The 22,225-nt window shown below is 43.8% G+C and overlaps 1 protein-coding gene across 4 annotated transcripts in view; it reads right to left on the bottom strand.

The window, feature by feature from the left end:
• Positions 1 to 22,225, bottom strand: part of PCCA (propionyl-CoA carboxylase subunit alpha) — a 348,233-nt gene that overhangs the window by 2,854 nt on the left and 323,154 nt on the right. For 3 of the 4 annotated variants that reach the window (XM_036454630.2, XM_045588767.1, XM_036454634.2), the window contains 2 exons: positions 11,794 to 11,934; positions 755 to 832 (listed from right to left, as the gene is read on the bottom strand). In XM_036454630.2, coding sequence (XP_036310523.1) covers positions 755 to 832; positions 11,794 to 11,934 — 219 coding nt within the window. The remainder of the gene's footprint in view (positions 1 to 754; positions 833 to 11,793; positions 11,935 to 22,225) is intronic. The other variant, XM_045588766.1, reaches the window with a different exon arrangement.

The raw sequence follows: 22,225 nt of genomic DNA, 5'->3' as shown, positions 1-22,225 counted from the left end.
TCTCTGCCAGGGCACCGTGGTCCACAGGCCCAGCCTCTGTCAGGTGTGGCCACAGTGCAGGACGTGGCCGCCTGCGCCCAACCTCCCTCCAGACCTTTACCCAAGTTGTCCTTCCCAGAAGGACCATTCTGCTAAAAATGGTGTCTTCATAGTCACAGAAAGGATAATGAAGTTAGTGCTTTAAAGGCCTTTCCTATTTTCCTCAAGGAGAAATTCATGTAAGAAGTTTTTACTCTTAATACATTTCAGTACTAACACATCACCTCCTTTTTCTCCCTAAATCATTACCTCCCACATGTGTACATGGGGCTTTCAGCTCCTCTTGATCTAAAATTGAATTGTTCTCTTTGTGGAGAAATTATCTTGAAGAGTTACATTAATTTTTGCAATCTCTATAACCATTTCCTGCTGTGTCGCCTAAGTCTCAGATAACTAACTGCCTCCAAGACAGATGTAAACATTAAAAATTAAAGACCCCTTAATTTGAAAGACATTAAGGTGAAGAACAATTGTTCCTTGACGATCTGAACACGGTACAGACTCTCTTGGAAGGCCTGCTCTCCACAAGGCAAGGACACACCGGTCCAGGGGGGAAAGAGCCCCAATCTAATGCCCCTCATCTGCGGGAGGGATGGTGGGAAGGGATCTCGCCTGTGGTCCGTCCCTTTCAGGCCTCATCGTCCAAGATTCAAAGGTGGAAGTTCTGCTTCCTGTTACAGAGCTGACATGAGCTGGCAGGAACTTGGGGACATACCTTGCCAGTTTTCCCAGCTGTCATACTGTTCTGCATTTTCATGGCTTCAATCACACATATTTCCTGACCTTCTGATACCTGGAAAATGAATAAAAATGGACAGAAGTGTTAGCAGCATCCTAATTTTACAACAGTGTTCAAGTGTGAAGCCGTTAAGAAATTCTTCGTACTGTAACAGCAACCTCAGATATATACTCCAGATCCCAAACCCCTCTTTGGGGGACAGCAGAGAAAGGCCATGCCTGGGAATCAGAAGAAATGGCAAACAGGCTTGCTTTCCACTCACACACAATCAATAGGTAGATCTACAGAGAGAAAGATCTGTGTGTGGTTCTAGAGGAATGACTGCTGATGGTGGGCACACGGCTTCCTTTGGGAGGTGGGTGAAAATGTTCTCGGATTACTGTGGTGATGGTTACACAACTCGGTGAATAAACCTAAACCATGCAAGTGCATACTTTTAAAGGAATGAATCATGTGAATTCTATCTCAGTAAAACTGGTATCAAAAATGGGAGTTTCTGGGGAGCTAGGAACAACAGCCAAACATCCGGGCCCCGAGACCATGGTCCCAAACCCCACTGGGCCGGGAACGATTTCTAGAGCTGTGCCCATTCCTTGCCAGGACACCGGAAGCTCCCCTTGGCCTGGGCTCCAGGGCTCAAGCTTGGTATGGTGATGTCTGCCCGCTGTTAAGTGGGAAATCCAAGCCGAGCTGGTATGAACTCCCCGGGTTTAACCTGGGTCTTCCACCCAGAATTCAGCTGTAACTAAAAGCCATTCTGTTTTTTTCTCTGCCCTTGATGGGCAAACACCAATGGGCTGGGCTGGGCGTTCTCCTATCTCTGTGAAAAACAGCCTCCCAGTCTGTGAAATGGGAGGCTCCCATTTCCTAGGGCACCCGGCGATGTGGGGGGCTGGTGGGCCTCCGGTGGGGGGCTCCTGGGCGCTCACACCACTGCAGCTGTGCTTGCCCAGCGCTGCAGAAGTGCCTAGAGAATGTTCTTTCCCGAAATCCCCAGATGATCTCCAAGCCCTGTCCGGCCCCCCATGGGGCACAAGCTGTCTTGCTGGCAGGCGGCACTGCCTGGGCCCTGTGCATGCATTCCTTTCCTCCGCTGATCAGGTGGTGGGCAGCTTTTTCCTGGCACAGAAACGTAGGAAGAGAGGGGATGCCAAGCTTCGGTGCTGGCACGGAGGAGAGACTGTGCTGCAGAGCTGGGCACGAAGCACTGTGCTCGCTGCCCTTTTTGATTCATTTTCACCTGGCATCTGCATTCCATGGAGAGGAAGAATCAACTCGAGAGGGCTGTACTTTCAAACTCAGTGTTCTTCAAAACACAGAGGAAGAGAAGCGAGGGCAGCTCAAAGACAAGGCGGATGCCCAGGCAGAGGGTGTCAACAGCTACCCCTCACGTCGTTTCAGAGTCTCTGGATCAGGCAAGATGGGGGAAGGGCAAGTTCCCCCAGGGTAGTAGGTACCTGCCAGGTAGCTCCACAGAAAGAGCCCTGTGGGCCCAGCCCAAGGCTTCTGAGGCCAGGCTGAGTGTCAGAGCTGACCTCAGGAAACAGCGCTCCAACCAAAGGCCTGGGCATTCCAACAGGGCTCAGGGGGTTTGGGGAAATGGATCTGAAATTCAACAACGAGAATTCCATCCAAAACTTAGCAGTCAGCTCTCCCCCTTGGGGCTCCAGTAGCTCTTTCCTCCACAGATGGACTGGTGCCCACAACCCATGGACCCCCTCCCCCACTCCGGACACCACACACACACACACACACACACACACACCACACACACACACACACACACACACACACACACACACACACACACATACCACACACACGCTCCACCAGCAGGCTTCCTCAGCGGGCTTGCTCAGAGCCCCCTTCTCCCTGTCCCGGGCCTCATGGGCTTCTCTTAGGCGGACACAGCCTTGCTCCTCTGCAGTGGCTCAACCTGCTTGGCATCTGCTGGCCAGAGTGCCCCTCACTGCTTCTTAGAGAACTTCAAGTAAGTGATTTCACAGTTAATGCAAATACATTAAAAAAAAGATATGAACCAGGAGATTTCCAAAAGTTACCCCAAAGGCAGGCCGGCCTAGGCCAATCTGACAACAATGCCCCAGGAAACGTGCGGGAGGACAGCTGGGCTGGGCCACAGCCACCCTGAGGTTAGATCAGGGCCTGCTGGAGCCGGGAGCGGCAGAGACAGAAAGTCTATGGGTCCCCCCAACAGTCTTTCGTAGCTGGCCTGGATGCCTGCAGCATGGGTGATGTGTACAAGTAGCTACAAGTGGTAGGTTCCCAATTGTTTATCGGAAAAACAAAACCTCTGATGTAGCCAGAGGCAATCAGGACGGGGGTGGAGGGGGGGGATTCCAAATTTGAACACCCCCTTCGCTCTGAGTGTCTGACTGCCTGGCTCTGGCAATTCGATCAGCGGGACTTCACAGAGAGCGCCCACTCTGCCGCGGCTGCCCTTCTCCCTCCCACAGCCAGCGCCACAAAACTCAACCTCACAGCTTCCTCTTCTCCCTGGCTTCTCCCCCAGGGTTTGCTGGTCTCCACCTCTATTACTGAGCTGTAGATGGAAATTTAAGTAATTCATCTCTCTGTGTGTTCACGTAATCTGCTGTGTCGTCTGTTTTCACTCATTTGTCCCTAAAAGAGAGAGAACTCTTGGAAGTTGTTTCTTCACCCCTCAGATACATGTCTGCTAATAGAATCATTCTGTACCTGCACACGTGAACTTGATCTCAATTCATTACTTCATTCCTCAAAAATCCAAGTTGGGTAAGAAACGTGGTACAAACCACATAGCAAAGAATGCAGATGGGGCGAAGCCGGTTTGGCTCAGCAGTAGAGCATCGGTCTACGGACTGAGGGGTCCCAGGTTCGATTCCGGTCAAGGGCATGTACCTTGGTTGCGGGCACATCCCCGGTGAGGGGTGTGCAGGAGGCAGCTGATCGATGATTCTCTCCCATCGATGTTTCTAGCTCTCTGTCTCTCTCACTTCCTCTCTGCAAAAAAATCAATAAAATATATTTAACAACAACAACAACAAAAAAAAATGCAGATGGGGCTCTAAGTAGGGGTTCCAGTCCAACAACACGGAGAGGGCATTCCCAGGCCCCTCACCTCAGCAACCTGGAAGCCTCCTTATGCAGAGGGGCCCGTTCCCCGCCCCCCCATCCCCGCTCTCAGGAAGGCTGGTGTACCTTGTGGGTTTCCCCGCTGCTCGGAAAGCCGGGCACTAACTGTGCGAGCACAGGGGCCATGTAAAGTCAGTTTCCACCCCACAGCTCACATGTGAGGCCCCGCTGCTGTGTGCGCACACTTCTCTAACACGTTGGTGAATCCTCTGATAGAGACTGAATGATTGTGACAGGATGTCTCCAGTGTTGGGCTTACAAAATGGTCACAAGCCCCGCCAGTCGTCTTGATCAACCCAGTCTGCATGATGTACTTCTCCGCTCCCTGTCTAATTGCTGTAAAGTTCGGAGGCCTGAATCCTGTATCTTTCACCCGGCTTATTGCGTCCTCTCCTTTGACACGGGGTCAGGGTTCACATTCGCAGCCGATTATCGGAGCGCGCTCATTAGGCAGGAGAGAGGACTCGGCCCGCGACCCGGGCAGGTTTCGGCCCGCTCGGGAGGCCTGCATGTCGCGGGCCTGCTCTGTGCTGAAGAGCTTCAGCCATCTCCAGCTGATGATTAATTGTGAGTGATGGGAAATAAAATCCAGTAAAGCCAGCTGCTTGCCATGGTCGGCAAAATGACTCTAATGGATATAGGCTGCCAATTTTCCAGTTTTACTGGCAAGTCTTCCAAGTGTAATTAAGGGAAGTTATAAATGATATGGAAATCTATCAAGTTTCATTTATTTTCAGAGGACTCTTTCCCCCAGAGACTTTTATCTTCAATTAAAGCTCCCAATAGCCTTCCACCAAGTTCCTTTCCCTTCTTCCCCAAAGATTAAAAGGCACGCAACCTTCTGCTGCACACGCCGCTCTCGGAAAACACGTTAAGACGGGACATGTTCGGCAACTTGTGTTATGCAGACAGCAAGTGCAGGAGGAGAGCTCAGAAGAAGGGCAGGAAGAGAAAGGGGAGAGAAAGGGCGAGAGACCTGCACCAAACATAAAAGCAAGCCCCCAAAAGTACCAACTTGAAAGCTGTGCTCAATACCAGATATCCATCACAAGGTGGTGTAGCTCACTAATGTTATTTGATTTGGAATAAAGGCATGAAAATGATGGCAAAGGCCTAAAATTGGAGACGTAAAGGATGACTGCACAGTATTCCATTTCTCAATTTCATCCTTCAGAGCCACAAAATGGGGGCGATACAGTGACGGGATGAGGTTTACAGTAACAGCTGTGGTCTTCCCACACGAGGGAGGCCCCTCTAATGGGCTGAGGTCTGTTTAGAACAGACGGGGAGCAACAAAACAAGGTTCCCTATTAGGAGAGTGCCGTCATGTTTCTCTGATAAAGAAAGCGATCGCGGCCCAGGGTCGGATTTCCTTTAAGACGGTCCCTCCCCTCTTTTGTGGTCCAAAACCGAGGCCAGTGTTAAAAGTGTGATCCTCTAGACACAGGCACGAGGTGGGAAACGGTGGAGGGGCTTTTCCCCCGCAAGCCCACTCTCCAGCAACTGGAAAGAATGCAGAGGAAACGGTGCCAGTGGCATATGGCTTTCTACTGTGCTAAACATTCATACAAAAGACAGGTTCATCAGTCATTGGAGTATCTGGATAAAAAATTAGCTCCTGATGGATGGTATTTTGAGCTTACCTGCTGCTAGTACATTACCAGGGAAACACAGGTTTGGAAACCCACATGACATTAGAAACTGCAGACCATGAAATACGACACATGCAGGAGCACATAATGTACGCCAGATTATACAAAATAATAAATAAGCTATTTAAACCCTCTGCCTAAAATTGGGCCCGCTGCAAGGAACCCTGGGTCATTTCTACGCAGGCCAATTAATGCACAGCATCTGCTGTATAGAAGCAGGGCACGGAGCACTTCCGAATGATTTCAGCAATTAAAAGAAAACTGTTTCCTGCCTGTTCAGACAGCAACTGTTTCAATGCAAGAGTGAGCACCAAATCACTGCGTGCAACTGAAAAATTAAGTCCCCTTTTTGGGGAAGAGGGTGGGTGGGAGGAAGAATTTTTATGGAAAAAGGGAGCCTTCTTTTGTTGTCCCTCGTCCTGTGTGTTTCTGCCAAATTAGACAGAAGGCTCGGAAGGCTTACCGGCCCAGTGCAGTCTCCCCGTCTGCTGCCCTGGGCCCCCCGAAAGCACGGATCAATATCAGCCCTGCCTGCTGACGGCTCCACAAAAGTGAAAATCCTTCAATTACATGTTTAAAGGCAGTTCTCCTTAGAACACAGGTGCCTGAATGCAATGCATTTTAAAGCCCTTAGATCTGAGGAAAGGCGCGGTTAGCCACGGGAAAAAGGCATCTCAGCTTTGGTTAAAAGGCGCTGCTAGAATCTGATGGTAATAACTTCCTCTTTCTGAGCCGGTAAGATAGGCTGGTAAATATCCCCTGACGAAGAAATGTGCATTCACATCCCAACATCTTCATGTAAAGAGGGAGGGAGAAGACACCCTGGGAGGCTGTGCAGTATTTAAGCAAGAACGGGATGAACATCGTCAGATTACAAAGGAAGGGAAGGCAGGTGACAACAATGCCCCCAAACCCCTTATCTCCCTCCGGTCTAAGGTCTCCTCTGACGGGCTTGTGCACAGGCCACCTGACTCGGGAGAAGTCCCGTACTCCACCAGAGCAGATGGCTCGGGGGGACTGCGGGCCCCCACCTCTGCCCATGCTCCCCGGCTCCACTGGGCCAGGCCCCCTGGAATGGTGCAGCGGATCTCAGAGCAGGGAGCTGAGAGGCTTGGGGGAAGAATACACAGCGGTGGCCAATATTAAACATGTCCGGTTTTTCCTAAAATTTCTTAAAGTGAAGAAAAATATTACACCCTACTGCACCTGACGTTAGCTCACAACTAGAGCCAGCGCCTCTAGTAACAAAGAGAACTAGTGAATGTTGATGTCATTTACAATATCTTTAAGAAATCAGTCTGGATCCACCATCTCCGTGAAGTGTGCTGTTTTAAAGGATTCGAAGAAATTTTATTTATTTATTTATTTGCAAAAGGGGTGAGAAAGGATATTTTGAAACTTGCTCAAGTTGAGAACTTTTATCTTCAAAAATGTTTAAAGCAAAAGTAACAAACATCTCTCATAATCCCAAACAGGTCATTCCTAGAAAAATTCAATCAAATGCCAAATTTGCAGAAGACTCTCCTATAATATTTAATTTGTTGAAAATCTATAAAAATATTTTCTTATATTGATAATTATCATTAAGTTGTAAAAACTGCCAAATTTTTTTACTCCAACAATAATTGTCCCTAATGTTTAAAAGTAAGTGCTACCTGGAAAAGAATAAAAGGCCACATTTAGGACAGTGGTTACCTGAATCCGACTGGAAAGAACACAGGGCAAATTCACTGCACAAGCAGTGTTTAGTGTCAAATAAATGGCAAGCAAATGTGGTAAATTCGGCAAGCAGAGAGCATGCTATTGTTTGTAACTTTCTGTATGCTCATACTATTTCATAACTTAAAAGTATAAAAGTGTTAAATAGTGAATTATGAATCTACATGTGCTTTGGAATACAATCTGAGGTTTGGATGAAAAATTGGCACCTTATCAAATAAACTGCTTGAATGACTACTGCTATAAAATATGTAAATTTAATTATTGCAATTATTTCCTGATTGTAAATCAAGGTATCCAAAAACTGGAAAATCTATCAAACAGCCAGGTCAGGTCCTCTGCCAGGGAAAGATGCGATCATTGATACTGGGCTGCATGGGGTACACAAGTCACTGCCAGGCAGACACACCTCAGGAGGGCCCAAGCCAGCCCTTCTCCTCGGGAATACCTAAGCGCAGAGGAGCTTTCAAATCCTGCTTATTCAAGACATGAAAAATAAAGGTCTTGCACCAAGTTTATCAGCGATTTTTCCAAGATCGGCTGTAAGCTCAGCTGCAGGTGGTTAGGGACAAAGAGGAGGTGTGACTGTCATGCTCATTCATCCACCTGCTCGGTTGCTCTCCCCTGAAGGAGCACAGGCAAAGGAGGAAAAAAAATCAGGATGAAATCTGGGTGGTGCCCCATTACTGACCCTAAATTTGATGTTTCATGGGTACACTTTATACCACACCGATGTGGTTTTTGGCCTAAGTCACTGTTTACAAGAACAACAATCACAAACACCTAATTGCCTGCTACTGAATATCAGTCCTGCTACAAAGCACTTCGTCCTCAGCTTGGCCCCCAAAATACTCCACCTGTCTCACTAACACTGGCTAAGTGGCAGGAAAAACCAGCAACAGGTACTTGATGTCAATCAATCATTTTACCTGGTCTCACAAACTAATAAGTCAAAAGTAATAATTAAGAATGAAAGAAACATAAATGGTATACAGCTTGCTTCTGGGTCATGTCTCACTAAACTTTGGATGTATTAAGTAGATAACTATTTCTGACACAAATCTGAGATGACTGCAAAATCTAAACATAACTAGAGCAAATCTTAATTAAATGCAATATTAAAATAACGCATTGGATTGCCTCATGGTTATTTTTATTTTTTGTTTTCTTTCTGATATCAAAAGGCTAACAAAACAAATGTGCTCATGATGACTTTATTTTTATATTTCAAAGTCAAATGAAAATTGTGCAAAAATTTCAACAGCTGTAAGTCTAATGCTGGAAAAAAATGTATTCAGCCATTATTCTGAAAGAATATATAGTTAATATTTTTGTTCAAGAATATCTTAAAGATAAAAATGAAAATAGTGAAAACACATATTAAAAATGCTAACTTTGATTATAAAAGTGCCCCCAGGTTATGACAGTGTTAAATGTACAGAAAAATGGCTATTTTTCAAAGTGAAATGAAAATAAATCCTTAAAAATATTTTCAGAACTCTTATTAAAAAAAGCATATAAGACAGGCATATAAAAGTCACCTGATCATTTGTTTTCTGGATTAAATGTGTGGTTCTAGACTTTCATGACCCAGTTCTGCTTAGTTTCTAATTGGTTTGTTTGTTTGTATATATGCATTTTACTGTTTCTTAACTAGCATCTTCGCCCCACATGTTCAAAAAGAATATTATATAACATTTAAAAAGATGTCACTACCACACTTAATGCTAAATAGTACACAGTAGACACTGGAGAGTATTCGGAACTTCTGCTGTCTGAAGCCGATGGCAGCATGCAGAGTGAGAGCTGGCTTCCTCAGCCCACTCTCTGCTTCCCAAATGCCACCCAAAGCATTCTGTCCTGAGATTTTTCTCTTAACTTTGCTCCAATTGCTTACTTCACAACCGAGATTTGTTATTTATTATTTATGTGACACTTTTGTAGGAATGCATTATTGCCAGGCTCCCCAGTGTAAGATTTGTGAAGTTTTATTTCAGCTAAATGTGAAAATTACAGATAACTGGAATTTAACCTACACAAAACATTTCAAAGAAAAGAGAATACTTGTAGGCCGAGTTGTTTTTTCAGTTCCTTGTTTTCCTTGGAAATACACAGATGATTGATTCCATTCTCTTCCTATTGATAAAAGTGGAACCTTGGCTCAGCTATTGTTATTGCTGAGAACTGCACAACATGCCCTGCAGTGTTACAATAATTTTAAGCCTCAAAACTTAAAAGGTACAAGTATTATTTCGGTATAGCGGCCTTGAGTAAGTGGCTTGCCCTTAGTCCAAGGGAAATTTCTTGTGTTTTAATTACATGAGGCAGTAAGAGCTGACAAATAAACGCATTTGGTTTAGGTATTAGCATTTTGGGGCATTTTGCACAAATAATAACTCAAGAGTAGACACTATTTTATCAAAACATCATGTCACAAAATATAAGAGGAAGCTCTGCCAGGACCAGAAGTGGCGCTGGGAGATGGAGAGAAATAAAAAAGAAGCATTTGCTCCCCCAGCCCAGCCTGGGCACATGCGCACAAAGAGCATTTACATGGAAGGGAAGGACACAGGGATGGGGAGCCAGTCCCTGAGGGTACACCCCCCAGCCTGTCCTCTGACTTTAAAGGAACACGTGAAATAGAGACTCCAGTCCGTTTTCAAATTAAGCCATTCTTGAATACCCACATTTAATTACTGGTGGTGGTTTTCAATATCTGAGCTGCCCCAATGAACCAAAAACTAATACACATTGTTCCATTTGACTAAATGCCCTGCTTTCCCACATTAAATGATTAACCAGGAAATGGAAAGCATGAAGGCTAACCCCTTCTGATAGCTGTAGGAGCCAGAGGAGGAGGGAGTAGTTGCTGGAAGCGAGAAGGCTGTGCGCTGCCTGTGCTCAGGCCCAGCACTGCGGCAGCCAGGAGGCCGGAGCACATGGTGGAGCAGGCCGCCACCTGCACGGCCCTCCACGCTCAGCGGGAGCCACCCCCCCTCCCCCGCCTCGCAGGTTTTGACTCAGGTGTTGGAAAAGTAAGGATTGCCATTAAACACTCATTTTTTTAAAAAGCACAAATGTGATTTCATGATTAAAACCACACAATTAGGACTGTCAAGCTCAGGATACAGCCCATGTGGTTTCCAGAAAAAGCTTAAGAAGGAAGATGAAAAAAACAACCACCACCACTCACGTTGTTTACCATCGTTTGGAAGATTCCACTGACTGTGCTGGTGATTAGTGTGAGTGCACACAGCTTACTGCCAAGGCCAGGGGACTATCTCCTCAGAATCTAAGCCTTCAGAATGAAGAAATACATGGCAAGCCCCTCCCCATATTCATCACAAGTATATATTTTTAAAGTATCATCTCTCCCAAATCTTTGGCACTCGAGTGTTCGACAGTCATGAGTGTTTTCTTCCAAGAAAGTCAATGTTTCCTAAATTAATGTAATGATTCAGAGCTCCTTAGCCTCTTTTATGATTTTCTAGAAACACTGATAGTTCCATTTCTATATCATCAGGTAAAGCAACTGTTGTCAGTTATCCAACGTCCTGTGTCAATTTCAGGGCGAATCACTTCAATAACTGAAACTGATTACTTTTCTTAATATTCATTTATTATAAATACTTTTCTAGTATCCATTGACAACCAAGTGAGTTTTTCCTCAATGTTATTTTATTTGTTAATAAAGAAATACAGAAGCAGTTTTAATGTAATTTTTACAGGAAAATATATAAAACCCAGAAAATATATAAAAATGAGAATTACCATCTCATTCATGAAAAACTATCATGTTTGGCCCTTATTGATGGAGGCACATAAACAAAAATGCAAATATTTGAATGCCCTCTAGAAACCTTCTAGTTAAATCTTTGTTTCCTTTTTACTTTTACTGTTAATACAGAATTTCTAACCATGCCTTCAGAAAATGCTTGGATCCCACCAACTTGTCCACAGCACTCCATTGTGAGACTGAACGTATGAGGAAATATTAATAGAGCTTTGATTTGTGCCTTCATGTCACAAAGTCTAAATGAAACACTTAGAACGGGGATCCTAAGTTTTATTTATCAAGGTAGGGAAGCACTCTGGTGCTACATAATTACAGAGTTAACTTCCCCCTTTTAGTTCCCTCCCCCCTTTCTCCAAAAACTATGCCAAAAATTCCCCCTCGGAGGGTTATATTTTGCTATGGGTTTCCTTCAGGGATGCTTCACACACAGAGAGCTAAGAGAGTAAATAGAAATTTTAAAAAGGATACTTCTGAAACTCCAAATGTGCCAAATAACCGAATGAATTAGGCCTTATTTTGGTTCCAGTTCCAGATCATTTGAGAGGAGGGGCACTCAGATATAGTTACTAATCTGATTCAAATGGGAACAGTTGGGCAAAATACGCATAAAAGATACTTTGCTGTTCTGTGGGCGGCAGTATGACTTGAGAAAGACCTGCACAGGACGCAGCCACGCTTCAGCCTGCCCCCGCCCCACCGGCAGGCATGCTCCTTACCATGTCCCCAGGGCTGACAGAGACGGCCACCACCACGCCAGGCATCGGGGAGCGAAGAGTGCTGCTTGTATCCTCGGCCACTTTTTCCAGCATAAATCTGCTCAGTTCTGCGGCGAGTTTGGTTAAGATATGCACCTTGTACTGAAGGGAAAACAACATGAGTGAGCTTAAATGATGAACGCTTTTCTCAAAGGTAGCACTCATTCAAAATCAGCTTTTACCTTTTACATTTAAAAGATAATACCTTCGAAGTCACAGGCTTTTTTAAATTACTGTACATAAAAACAAAATAAATTAATCTGTTTCTGGCACATGTTATGAGCCACTTATTTAAGAGATTTCTTGAAATAAGAACGCCTCTGTAATTAATGAGTGATAAATAGTCATCGTTTTGTTCCGTGAAGAAAACACCTGAAAACTTTATAAAAGAAACTGAGCATTTTCTGTTTTCCCTTCACCGCTTACAAAACTTAATCCCAGTTAACGCCAATTCCGTGAGCTGGGTCAGCCAAAGGGAAAAAGGGGCGACTGTGAGCACACACCAGTAGATGGCAGCAGACAGCTGTCTCTAACGCCCACTCCCTCAAGGGGGCTGCTGTTCCACGTATCAATAACTTAAGACAAAGGGTTTCATTGTTCACTTTGGGCAAAACAATACTTAAAATTCATTTTTTTTTCTAGGGACATAAAATGTTATATTCACGACTGAAAATGTTAGCCTTTCTTTTTAGGCCCAGCATTATGCAGACTTTCAATAACAAGGTGGTTAGTATAGATACAGATAAAAGGCGATGAGAATATCTTCTGTATTAAGGGAAAATATGACACGAGTTTAAAACCATTGCAGGAAAATGATATGCACAGCCAAGTATTAACAATTAGGGGTGCACCAAAGGCAGTTTGAACAGGACATTTCTGGTGGAGAGGATTTCTGCCCAGCAGGGAAAATCCTGGGTCTCTGTGAATACACAGGTGAGCCTCAGTTTGGTCCATGTAAACAGAAACAAGATAGAATGGTGCGAGGACGTGTTGGTGGGCGAAGGGGGAAGGGCCACCTGAAGATTCTTGGATCCCTCCCAGATCGCATTTCCCCTGGGGAGACAGATTGCAGCATCCAGGCGGCCCCATTTTGTTCAGAAAAGCTGCCGTAACCTAAAGCCTCCTGTGGGCATCGTGATGGCAGGGATGCAGAAGCAAAAGAGAATTCACCCTCTAATTCGGTGCAGGGTTGGTGGAAATCTTTAAGTGTGCTCTTTGCGGGCCTATTTAAAGAGGAGGGAGGGGTGGGGGAGGGCCCCAAGGAAGCGCTTTGATGGCCTAAGTCAGAGCAGATGAACGGCACTGTGACAGGTTGAAGAATAACATCTTTTGCATGTTTCTTTACTCCTGAGTGTGTGTTTTGCAATCAAGACATACAAGTGTCTGCCAGTTTCTGAAGGATATGATCCTTAAGTGAAATTACAGGGCAAATAAAAGCTTTTTTGCTCCTATTAAAATTCATCTGAATCATAAGTGGCAAGGGAAAAAAGCGAGAAGAGTGTGCTCTGCTGTCAGCCTAATAAACATTCCGGGCAGAGAGGGACTATTTATTAACGAGGAATTGTACCTCAAAGTCCTTCATTACAGGAGAGAAAGAGAGGGGGGAATATAATTGTACCAAATTGCACAGCTTTAGTGTCTGTGCTGTCTGCCTCAGAAAGGAAGTCCAACATTAGAAGCACCATCAACAAAAAGTTCTTCCTCTCGCTGGCTGCACCCCGGCGGCTCCTCCCCAGGGAGCGATCAGCACTGGGCCCAGTTGTCTGGTTTTCAGTGCAGCATGCAGATCTGGTTTTGTGTGTGTGTGTGTGTATGTGTGTGTGTGTTGGTACACAATTTGGCTTCAAAGTATAAGTGCTAAATTCAGGGAGAATATCTTTCTACACTGAAAATAAAGAACTTATCACATTTCACAACAGTGGATACCCTTAGAAACGAATGTTAGCTGCTAGTATATTATTGTACAAACAAGCCTTCATATAAATAAAAAATATATATAAATAAAAACAAGCCCAAGGCTGTCCCAAGTTCCATTTCGCCCCAGAAAATGACAAGATCCTGACTAAAACTGGATCCTCTTACTATTTTTATAATTTTCCCATCTTTTGGATTCCTTTCTCTGTAGGGCTCCTGCTTTGCTTGGAAAGAGATGTAAAAGAGCCACAAAACTCGGGGCCTTTAGATGAGGTCTTTGTTATTGATGAGATGTTCCTTTTCCTTTTGTATTTGTTTATTGTTCTTAAAATCTGTTTGGGGATAAGTGACTTATTGTAATCACAGGCAAAAAAAAAAAAAAAAAAAAAAAATCCAAAAAAATAACAACGGGGTAAATGCCTCAGAGAGGCCGTGCTGCAAATAGTTGGCTTAGAAATGACCTCTCTGAATATAAAAGGAGGAGGCATCGGCGAGGCTCTCTTTTTAAGATTACCTTTGATGTCCTGACCCCTGGAGCATGCCCATGCAAACACGCCTTCTTAAAACAACCTCTTGGCTCGCCCGTGCGACGTGCACGGGGCGCTTGCCAGGATGGGATCTAAGTGGAGTGCAGCATATGGGCCCATCAGAATGAATTGCCGGGTGAGAACCGTAAAAGGTTTTTGATGCCCCAGAAAAGAAGTCATTTAAGAATGTACACCAGGGCTTTCAAAGTTTATGATCAAAACTGCTATTTATTGGTTTCCCTGAATTCTTAGGGGGCATGGGCGGAGCAGCCAAGTAATTGAGAGATTTCAGGAAAATGCCCTATGACGCGTGCAGTGCAGTCTGGCTTTACACTAGGCATTTCAATATTCCTAATGGGTTCTGTAAAATGTCCCAGGAGAGCGCTGATTTTTAAGCTGTTGTTATTGTTTTCAAGCAGAAAAGCCACGAACTTGATGCTTTGGGAGTAGAAGTCCCTGATTGTAAAAGGCTGGTGGACAGCACAGAGATGCGCAATCCTAGCAGCAGCAGAGGGGATCACCCTGCAAGGTCATGAGGGATTAGGAGCTGCTTGCTGGTTCAGTAGCATAGGGTCATCAGCGGCCGGAACCTCACCCTGTGGGTTTGGGGAGGTGCTCTCCAAACCACAGTCAAATTAATGCGTTCTTGAAAAACACACCTCACCGGGGAAGTAGAGCAGGTGCTCCCCAGACTCCTCAGTCCACACACACAGTAAGGGGAGGGGCCCAGGTCTCACCTCATGATCTAATGATGGCAAAGTAACCCAAGCCCAGGTCTCTAAGCAAATTAATGTTATGGTGTCTACAATGGTAAACCATGTCTAACAAGACAATTTCTCCAAAAAAAAAAATTCGAAAGAAAGAAAAAGGGATCACACCAGACATGAAAGGATCAGGAAGAAAACTACAAGAGATGGACAATGAAAAGGAACATAATAGAATTGTTTTAAAAATGAACATACAGCTCTTGACATGAAACCTGATAGAAAAGAAAAAGATGGGAGCCCAGAGCTGTGGCTGCTGGGGGAGGAGGGAGCCAATCATGGTTCGGGTTAACAAAACACTCTGCAGGTGGGCACGCCCACTGTGCCATTCACAAAACCCTCTGGGCCACAAGCAGCCCTCACTAGGGATGCACCCCACTCAGATGTCACACAGACGCCATCTTGCTGGTGTCTGCATTAGTTCAGTGTGTGTATCTCTTTTATGGAGTTTAAATCCATGCGCTTCTCTTCCAGGCCTCCAGTTTCACATATTCTCTTCCAGGCCTCCAGCGAGTTTACATATTCCACTTTCTCATGTGTCTGAATGATTTAGGGGTCTAGAGGCTCCTGGCAAGATGAGTGCTGTTGGTTTGCTTTACATGTTTGTGGGGTTTTTTTCAGATGTGATTTTTAATCCTTTAGCTTCATTGCTCTTAAAGTAACACAGCACCAGTTTCCATTTCTACGCCATTCTCCCAACAACGAGAATGTACGAATGAACTGTATTGCTTTTTCACGTCAACTGGGAGCCATCTCCGTCAACAATGCACCAGAGGAAACGCTCAACCTTCAGGGAGGAACCTTTACCGTGGATTATTTTACATCAATTGTCCTAACATCCTGAAGTATCAGCCATATACTACTGTTCAACGGCCCTCACTTACTCAGTGAGGTGGCAAGTCCATCTCTTCAAATACAGGACTCTTCTTATTCAAAGTTCCATACCTTCTGGCCACAAGGGTCTCCAACATTAGATGTGTCTTCATTTCCAGAGTGGGGCACTGAGAGCCAGCACTCAATTATGCCCCTAAAGTCTACTTTCCTAACTTGAGCTACAGAAAAACTGCCAGTGTTTTTATTTTTTTTAATTTTTTTCTTTTTAAAATATATTTTATTGATTTTCCACAGAGAGGAAGGGAGAGGGATAGAGAGTTAGAAACATTGATGAGAGAAAAACATCAACCAGCCGCCTCCTGCACACCCCCCACTAGGGATGTGCCCGCAACCAATGTACATGCCCTTGACCGGAATCAAACCTGGGGCCCTTCAGTCCGCAGACCAACGCTCTAGCCACTGAGCCAAACCGGTTTAAGCCTGCCAGGGTTTTTAAAGCAACCGAAATGACTAGCTGCAAAAACGATGTATCTTTTAGAACAACAGCATGTCAGAGAAAGAGAAAAAACACTAATGCAAATGAAAACACTTAGGTGGCATCAGAAATGTAATCCCAACTTGTTTTGCTTTTCTCGCCTACGTTCCCTGTGAGATAACACAATGAACACTTGATGAAAACCATAGCAAGGGTTCAAAGCAGGTGAAACACATTCCCCTCTACCTTAGTATCGGATCCTGCCCAACCCAACCCACCGAAACCTCCAGGAAACCATACTAAAAACTCAGAACTAAAGCTGGAGGTGTCCTTCTGAAGGTACCACCCAGGTGAAGGCGCCGCCTACAGCTGCGGGCGCTGGAGCAGCCTGTTAGCATAGAGCTGTGACAACTCCATCGGCACAGTCTCAAGGTAGCTGTCAATCAGGATGCATCATTTAATCCAACAGCACTCGGAGGACTTTCTCCGACAACCCGCATGACAGCATATCTACAGCTCTATTTATACCAGCGCCCAGTTGTGTTTACAATGCTGTTGTAATTAGAAAAGATGCAACAGGCAGCAATATTATTGAGATTTCCATTTTGCAGTATTGCCCTGTAAAGTGTGATCTTGCTTCACAGAGTCATGCTAAATGACAAAAGGCTATTTTCTTCAATCTCCGCGCTCAGACAGCACTTCATTTGCAGCTATCTATAATTAGATTAATGGTGTACCGCGGTACAAAGCAGGCCCACTTCACATCAGATAGCATATGAATTAGGACAAACACTTATTTCAATTCCAGGCAGAGAAAGCAATGACTGGGGTATTTAGCATACCCTTTATGGTGGAATGAGATGTTAATTGTGTACCATTACCTCTAAACTGCTTGCTTGTTGTATAAATCACTGTGTTAATTGATGCAGAGATAGAAATGTAGCCACAGGCAAGAAAGCAAAGGAATGAGGTTTGAAGATGGTGGATAAAGGATTATCGAGTAAAACCATATGGAGATGAGGTTCCTTTGAAACCTTTCCTTTTCTGCCCCTGAGCAGGGTTTCTGAAAAGTACAGAAAAACTCCTGGTAGTGGGAAAGAAATATTAATTTTTCACATTCCTTTTAAAAAACAAATTTCTTTTTAAAGTTGCTGGCTGTCAGAATTCCAAATAAGAGTTATGTGCAATTAATCTAAATGTACGCTTATGAAAACATGGAATGTACAGTTTTCAAGTAGTCAGAACTCCGTATCTGGGTTTTGGGCTCATGGGTTAATAAGCAACGCTTGTGAACTACCTGAAGCAGAAGTTTCTGACCCACCCATAGGGGAAAAAAGAAAAAAGGAGAAGCATCTATGCAGGCTGTGAATCCAACAGAACAGAACCACGTCACTTGCCCCTGAAATAGCGATTTTAACACTGTCACCAAAACACTCAAATATGACTACTGCAGTTCATGATTTCACATCGGTAGATCTTTTCTTCCTTCTCTTAAACTAGCAAAAAAAAAAAACAACCACCAAAAAACAAAAAACAAAAACCCACCACAAACAAAACAAAACACACACACACACACACACACACACACACACACACACACACCCCACAAGCATATGTAATAATTTAAAAGTTTCGTTCTTACTGCAAAATGCTATTCTTCCTGTTTCAAACGTTCTATTCAGCACTCCACAGCTATTATTGAGGTAATATGAGGACTCCAAGGCATAAATATAGAAACCAAATGGTACAAAGTCCAACTGTTAAAGATCCATAAAGAAACATGTTCTTCAGCATTTCATAAATCAATTGCATGTGCCCGATGTATGTGTTCACAATCTCTTTAATGGCAAAGCAACAGTAAGGTGTAAATTACTGCTGTGCATTTTTTCACAAATTCAGCTGCTTAGTAATTAGCACCGTTATAACAACATTTTACACAGAGAACAAATGCAGTGGGTCAGTTAATAGTTCACATTCTCAACTTCAGAGTAACAGTTAATATACTCATCTACTGCATGTGCACATTTGAGAACCCCTTTGTACAGGTTAGCCTTGTGAAATCCAAATACCATATTAACTTGCAAGACAATAAAACAATGTCCCAAGAAACTAGATGTCTGGTTCAAGTTATCACCACTGAAACGTGGGGGGTGGGGGGGGGAGTCTAGAGCTCCTTTGTTGATGGCAACAGCCTACCTTTCACAATACAGAGCAGCCCTCCTATGTCTGACTGCAAAGCTGAGAACACCTGTATTGCTACTGGAAAACCAACCATCTGAGGTTTAGGTCATTCTGCTAAAAAATATTTTTTTAAAAAACAACTGTGAAGAAACATCAAGGACTCTTGCAATGGAAACAAACGCCAGGAAAATAGTGTGAACTACCCTGAAACAACGCCTCCCAAGCATGCAGGAGGTGACATCACGGAAATGCAGAAGGAAAAGATCTGGAAGCAGTGGTCGGGCTGCTCCCAATCATTAACGGCTTGTTTAAACTAGGGCGGCACAGCCCGCAGCAAAATGCTCCAACGCCCCTCATGTGCAGGTCAGCGATGCCGGTGTTAACAGGAGAAAATATATGGTTACTGATATTGCATCCCAGTTCCTCAGCATTTGCTCCCTTTAATTGAAAGGCAGTTAAACACAGAGTAAATCATTCGGTTAGCTTAGCTGTTTAATGACATATAATTGATAATGTCAATATGTTGCAGTGACATAATGCATCACTTTCAACACTCGCTCACTTACATTTATGAATCAATCTATAGTCAAGGTTTTATTTTTTTTTACTGCTGAGTTGGTTCTTGAATTTCAGTCTTGCTGGACCAGTCAATGTACCACAAGAAACAGCAATCTCATTATGGACAGTTTTCCAGGGAAGAATCACAAAAATCGAGGTGGGAAGAAAATAAAAAAAAAACAAAAACAAAACCCAAAAAACAGCAAAAAGACATGAAACCCATTTCAGCACCCCAACTTTCAAAATGCTTGCTACAAAAGAGAAGATTTTTCTTAGAGAAAAGGAGAACTAACTTAAAGCTAATATCAAAACCTGTGAGGGAATGAGTAAATTTGTGTGTATCTCTGACTTGTTCCCAGAGACAATTTTCCCTGGAGAAAAACATATGGCCATGCTTGTCAATAATATGAAAATCAAACCCAATTTTTAAAAGTTTTGTTATTAAATCAGAAACACAGGGTCTTTTCAACTCTGAATATCCTAAGAAGATTTTTTTTTTTAACAATGGCGCTGAAAATTGCAAATTAAACATTAAGCCCAATACTTAATACGGTTACTTTCCTTGTTATTTGCATCACTGTATCTTAAGACAGACTCCAAAAATGGAACAAAAGAGGCTGTGGTACAGGAAGCCAGCCCCACTCCACCTGTGGGAAGGAGTGCGCTGGGGGCAAGCCCTCGGTGGGGTCTGCAGGAGTGATCTGCTCATGGGGCCACTTCCCCGGTGCTTGGCGCTGTGGGGGCGCCGTGTGCAGGTGTGCCATGATAAAGGGACCCAGCTTCTGCTTTGCCCAGGTGCCCACAAGCTGTCTAACAAGCAGGTACAAATGCCACAAAGGTAATTTGCTGGAATAAGTGGCACTTTTGCACACACAAAGGCAAGTCCATTGACAATGCGCTGTACGGAAGTCACAGAATAGACCATGTGTGTTCTGTTTGATCAGGAGTCTCCGTGACACATGACAATAATGAGTCATTTCTTTCCTTTTTACACCAGAAAAATATTACAGATCTTTCAAAGCCTTGTATTCAAGTACATTACAATACCAACATCTGTTAACAGTACAGGCTGTTTCTTTTCTGTATCCTGGATTGTTTTATGTAATTAGGAGTGTATAAGGTACTTAGTAAGAAGGTACCTTTTTAAAGCACTATGTAATTTGGGGTACAATGAAGTGTTCTCTTGAAATCTATAATTAGGGCAGTATCAGCTTACGGAAAAGTACAGAAAATGTTATAAAAACACAATTATGTAAATAAGCACATAGGTAGGGAAGTGTACCCTTGCGCTATGGTCTCCATCCCACTTTTTCCCTATTTGAATTGTTCTTTGCTCATCTCAAGTTAAAGCTATGCTGTCTATAGGGTGCAGAGTAAGTGAGCACTGGGAAAATGACAAGGAGGTTGGCCTTTCCCTATAAGTCCTTTCATCTGGAGCTGGAACACCAGGCTGGGAAGTGTGCCAGTGCCAGGGACTCATCAACAACCCTGCTGACCTTATATGGTTTTTCAAGAAACTATTTTTGCTGTTACGAATTCCCTAAAGAAATTCAGAATCTAGTATGTCAAGATGTTGGCTTGTATTGCTCAGAAATTCAGAAATGAAAATATATTGAGACAAAGGAGACAAAAGTAGAATTGATAATAATACTGTGGAGTAAACTGCTGGTTGAGAAGATCACAGGGGAAAACAACTAAAAAGGATCACAGTAGGCTACCTCAAAATATGCCACTGTTGCTTTAAGGATTGTTTGAGTTGCAAGCAATTAGTTACTCTAATAGCGGTGCATAAACTTCCTGTCTAAAAGCAGGGCATAATTTTCTTTGTAAAGTTAGCTCTCTCTACCTTACCAGGATGAGAGCCATCCCAGTGCCAAGAAGAGAACTACTCTAGAGATCATTGTTAGCTTGCATAACAAACCTTATCCTATCTAATAAAAGAGTAATATGCAAATTGACTATCACTCCAACATATAAGATGGCTGCTCCATGTGGTCAAAGATAGCTGCTCCCATGTGGACACAAGATGGCTGCCACAAGATGGCCAGCAGGGGAGGGTAGTTAGGGAATAATATGGGTAGGGAGGGACCAGTTCTGCAGGGGAGGGCAGTTAGGGACAATTAGGCTGGCAGGAGAACAGTTAGGCATCAATCAGGCTCGCAGGCAGAAGTGGTTAGGGGCCATCAGGAAGGCAGGCAGGCAAGCAGTTGGGAGTCAGCAACCTGGATTGTGAGAGGGATGTTTGACTGCTCGTTTAGGCCAATTCCGGTAGGGCAGTCGGACATCCCTTGAGGGTTCCCAGATTGGAGAGGGTGCAGGCTGGGCTGAGGGACACACTCCTCCATGCATGAACTTCATGCACCAGGCCTCTAATTACTAAATATCCCTTATTTATCATACATTTTTAAGTTACTTCCCCACAACTTACTCCCAGAACCCACACCTTTTTCTAGTTCTCTTCTCCATATTTTATTGTCCTTTGTAAAATGGTATATAGTCCTGAATTCTAACTGCCTCCGGAGGTCACATTTCTTTGTGAACTCCCATATATAAATACATAATATAACCTGTTTTTTCTCTTGTTAATCTGGCTTTGTCAGTTTAATTCAAAAGGCTCCAGGCACTGAATCTAAGAGGATAGAAGAGAAAGTTTTCCTTCCCTACACAACCCAACAGCCATCATCGGTCCAAAGTTCTGGGAATGATTCACTATCAGGAAATTGGAGCAATTTTGTAGTTTAGAAAACTACCTAACATCTTGGTAATTTAACCTGAACTACTAAATGGACTTCTGGCATGCAGCATATAGTACTAGAGCAGGTGTCGGCAACCTGCGGCTCCAGAGCCGCATGTGGCTCTCTTGAAGCTTTACCGCGGCTCCGACAACTTGCAAGCCTGTGTGAAAGTGAAGGTACCGTCTTACAGCCCTGATGTGCTGACACTGTGCACTGAGGTTCAGGAGCAGAAATCCCATTAACCAGGTAATTTAAATATTTTAATTAGCTATTAATTTGCAAAAATATATTTTATATTGTTAAGTGAAAAAGTCCTTTTTTTCTTCAGATTGACAGCTAACTGCACGATCCAGTATATAGCTTTAAGGTAAGAAACAATATATGCAGTGTTATATTTGTTTTAAA

The sequence above is a fragment of the Pipistrellus kuhlii genome, unplaced genomic scaffold (genome assembly GCF_014108245.1).
Source record: "Pipistrellus kuhlii isolate mPipKuh1 unplaced genomic scaffold, mPipKuh1.p scaffold_m20_p_3, whole genome shotgun sequence".
Taxonomy (NCBI): domain Eukaryota; kingdom Metazoa; phylum Chordata; class Mammalia; order Chiroptera; family Vespertilionidae; genus Pipistrellus; species Pipistrellus kuhlii.
Note: the sequence above shows the minus strand (reverse complement) of the source record. Positions and strands in the feature narration are given on the sequence as shown.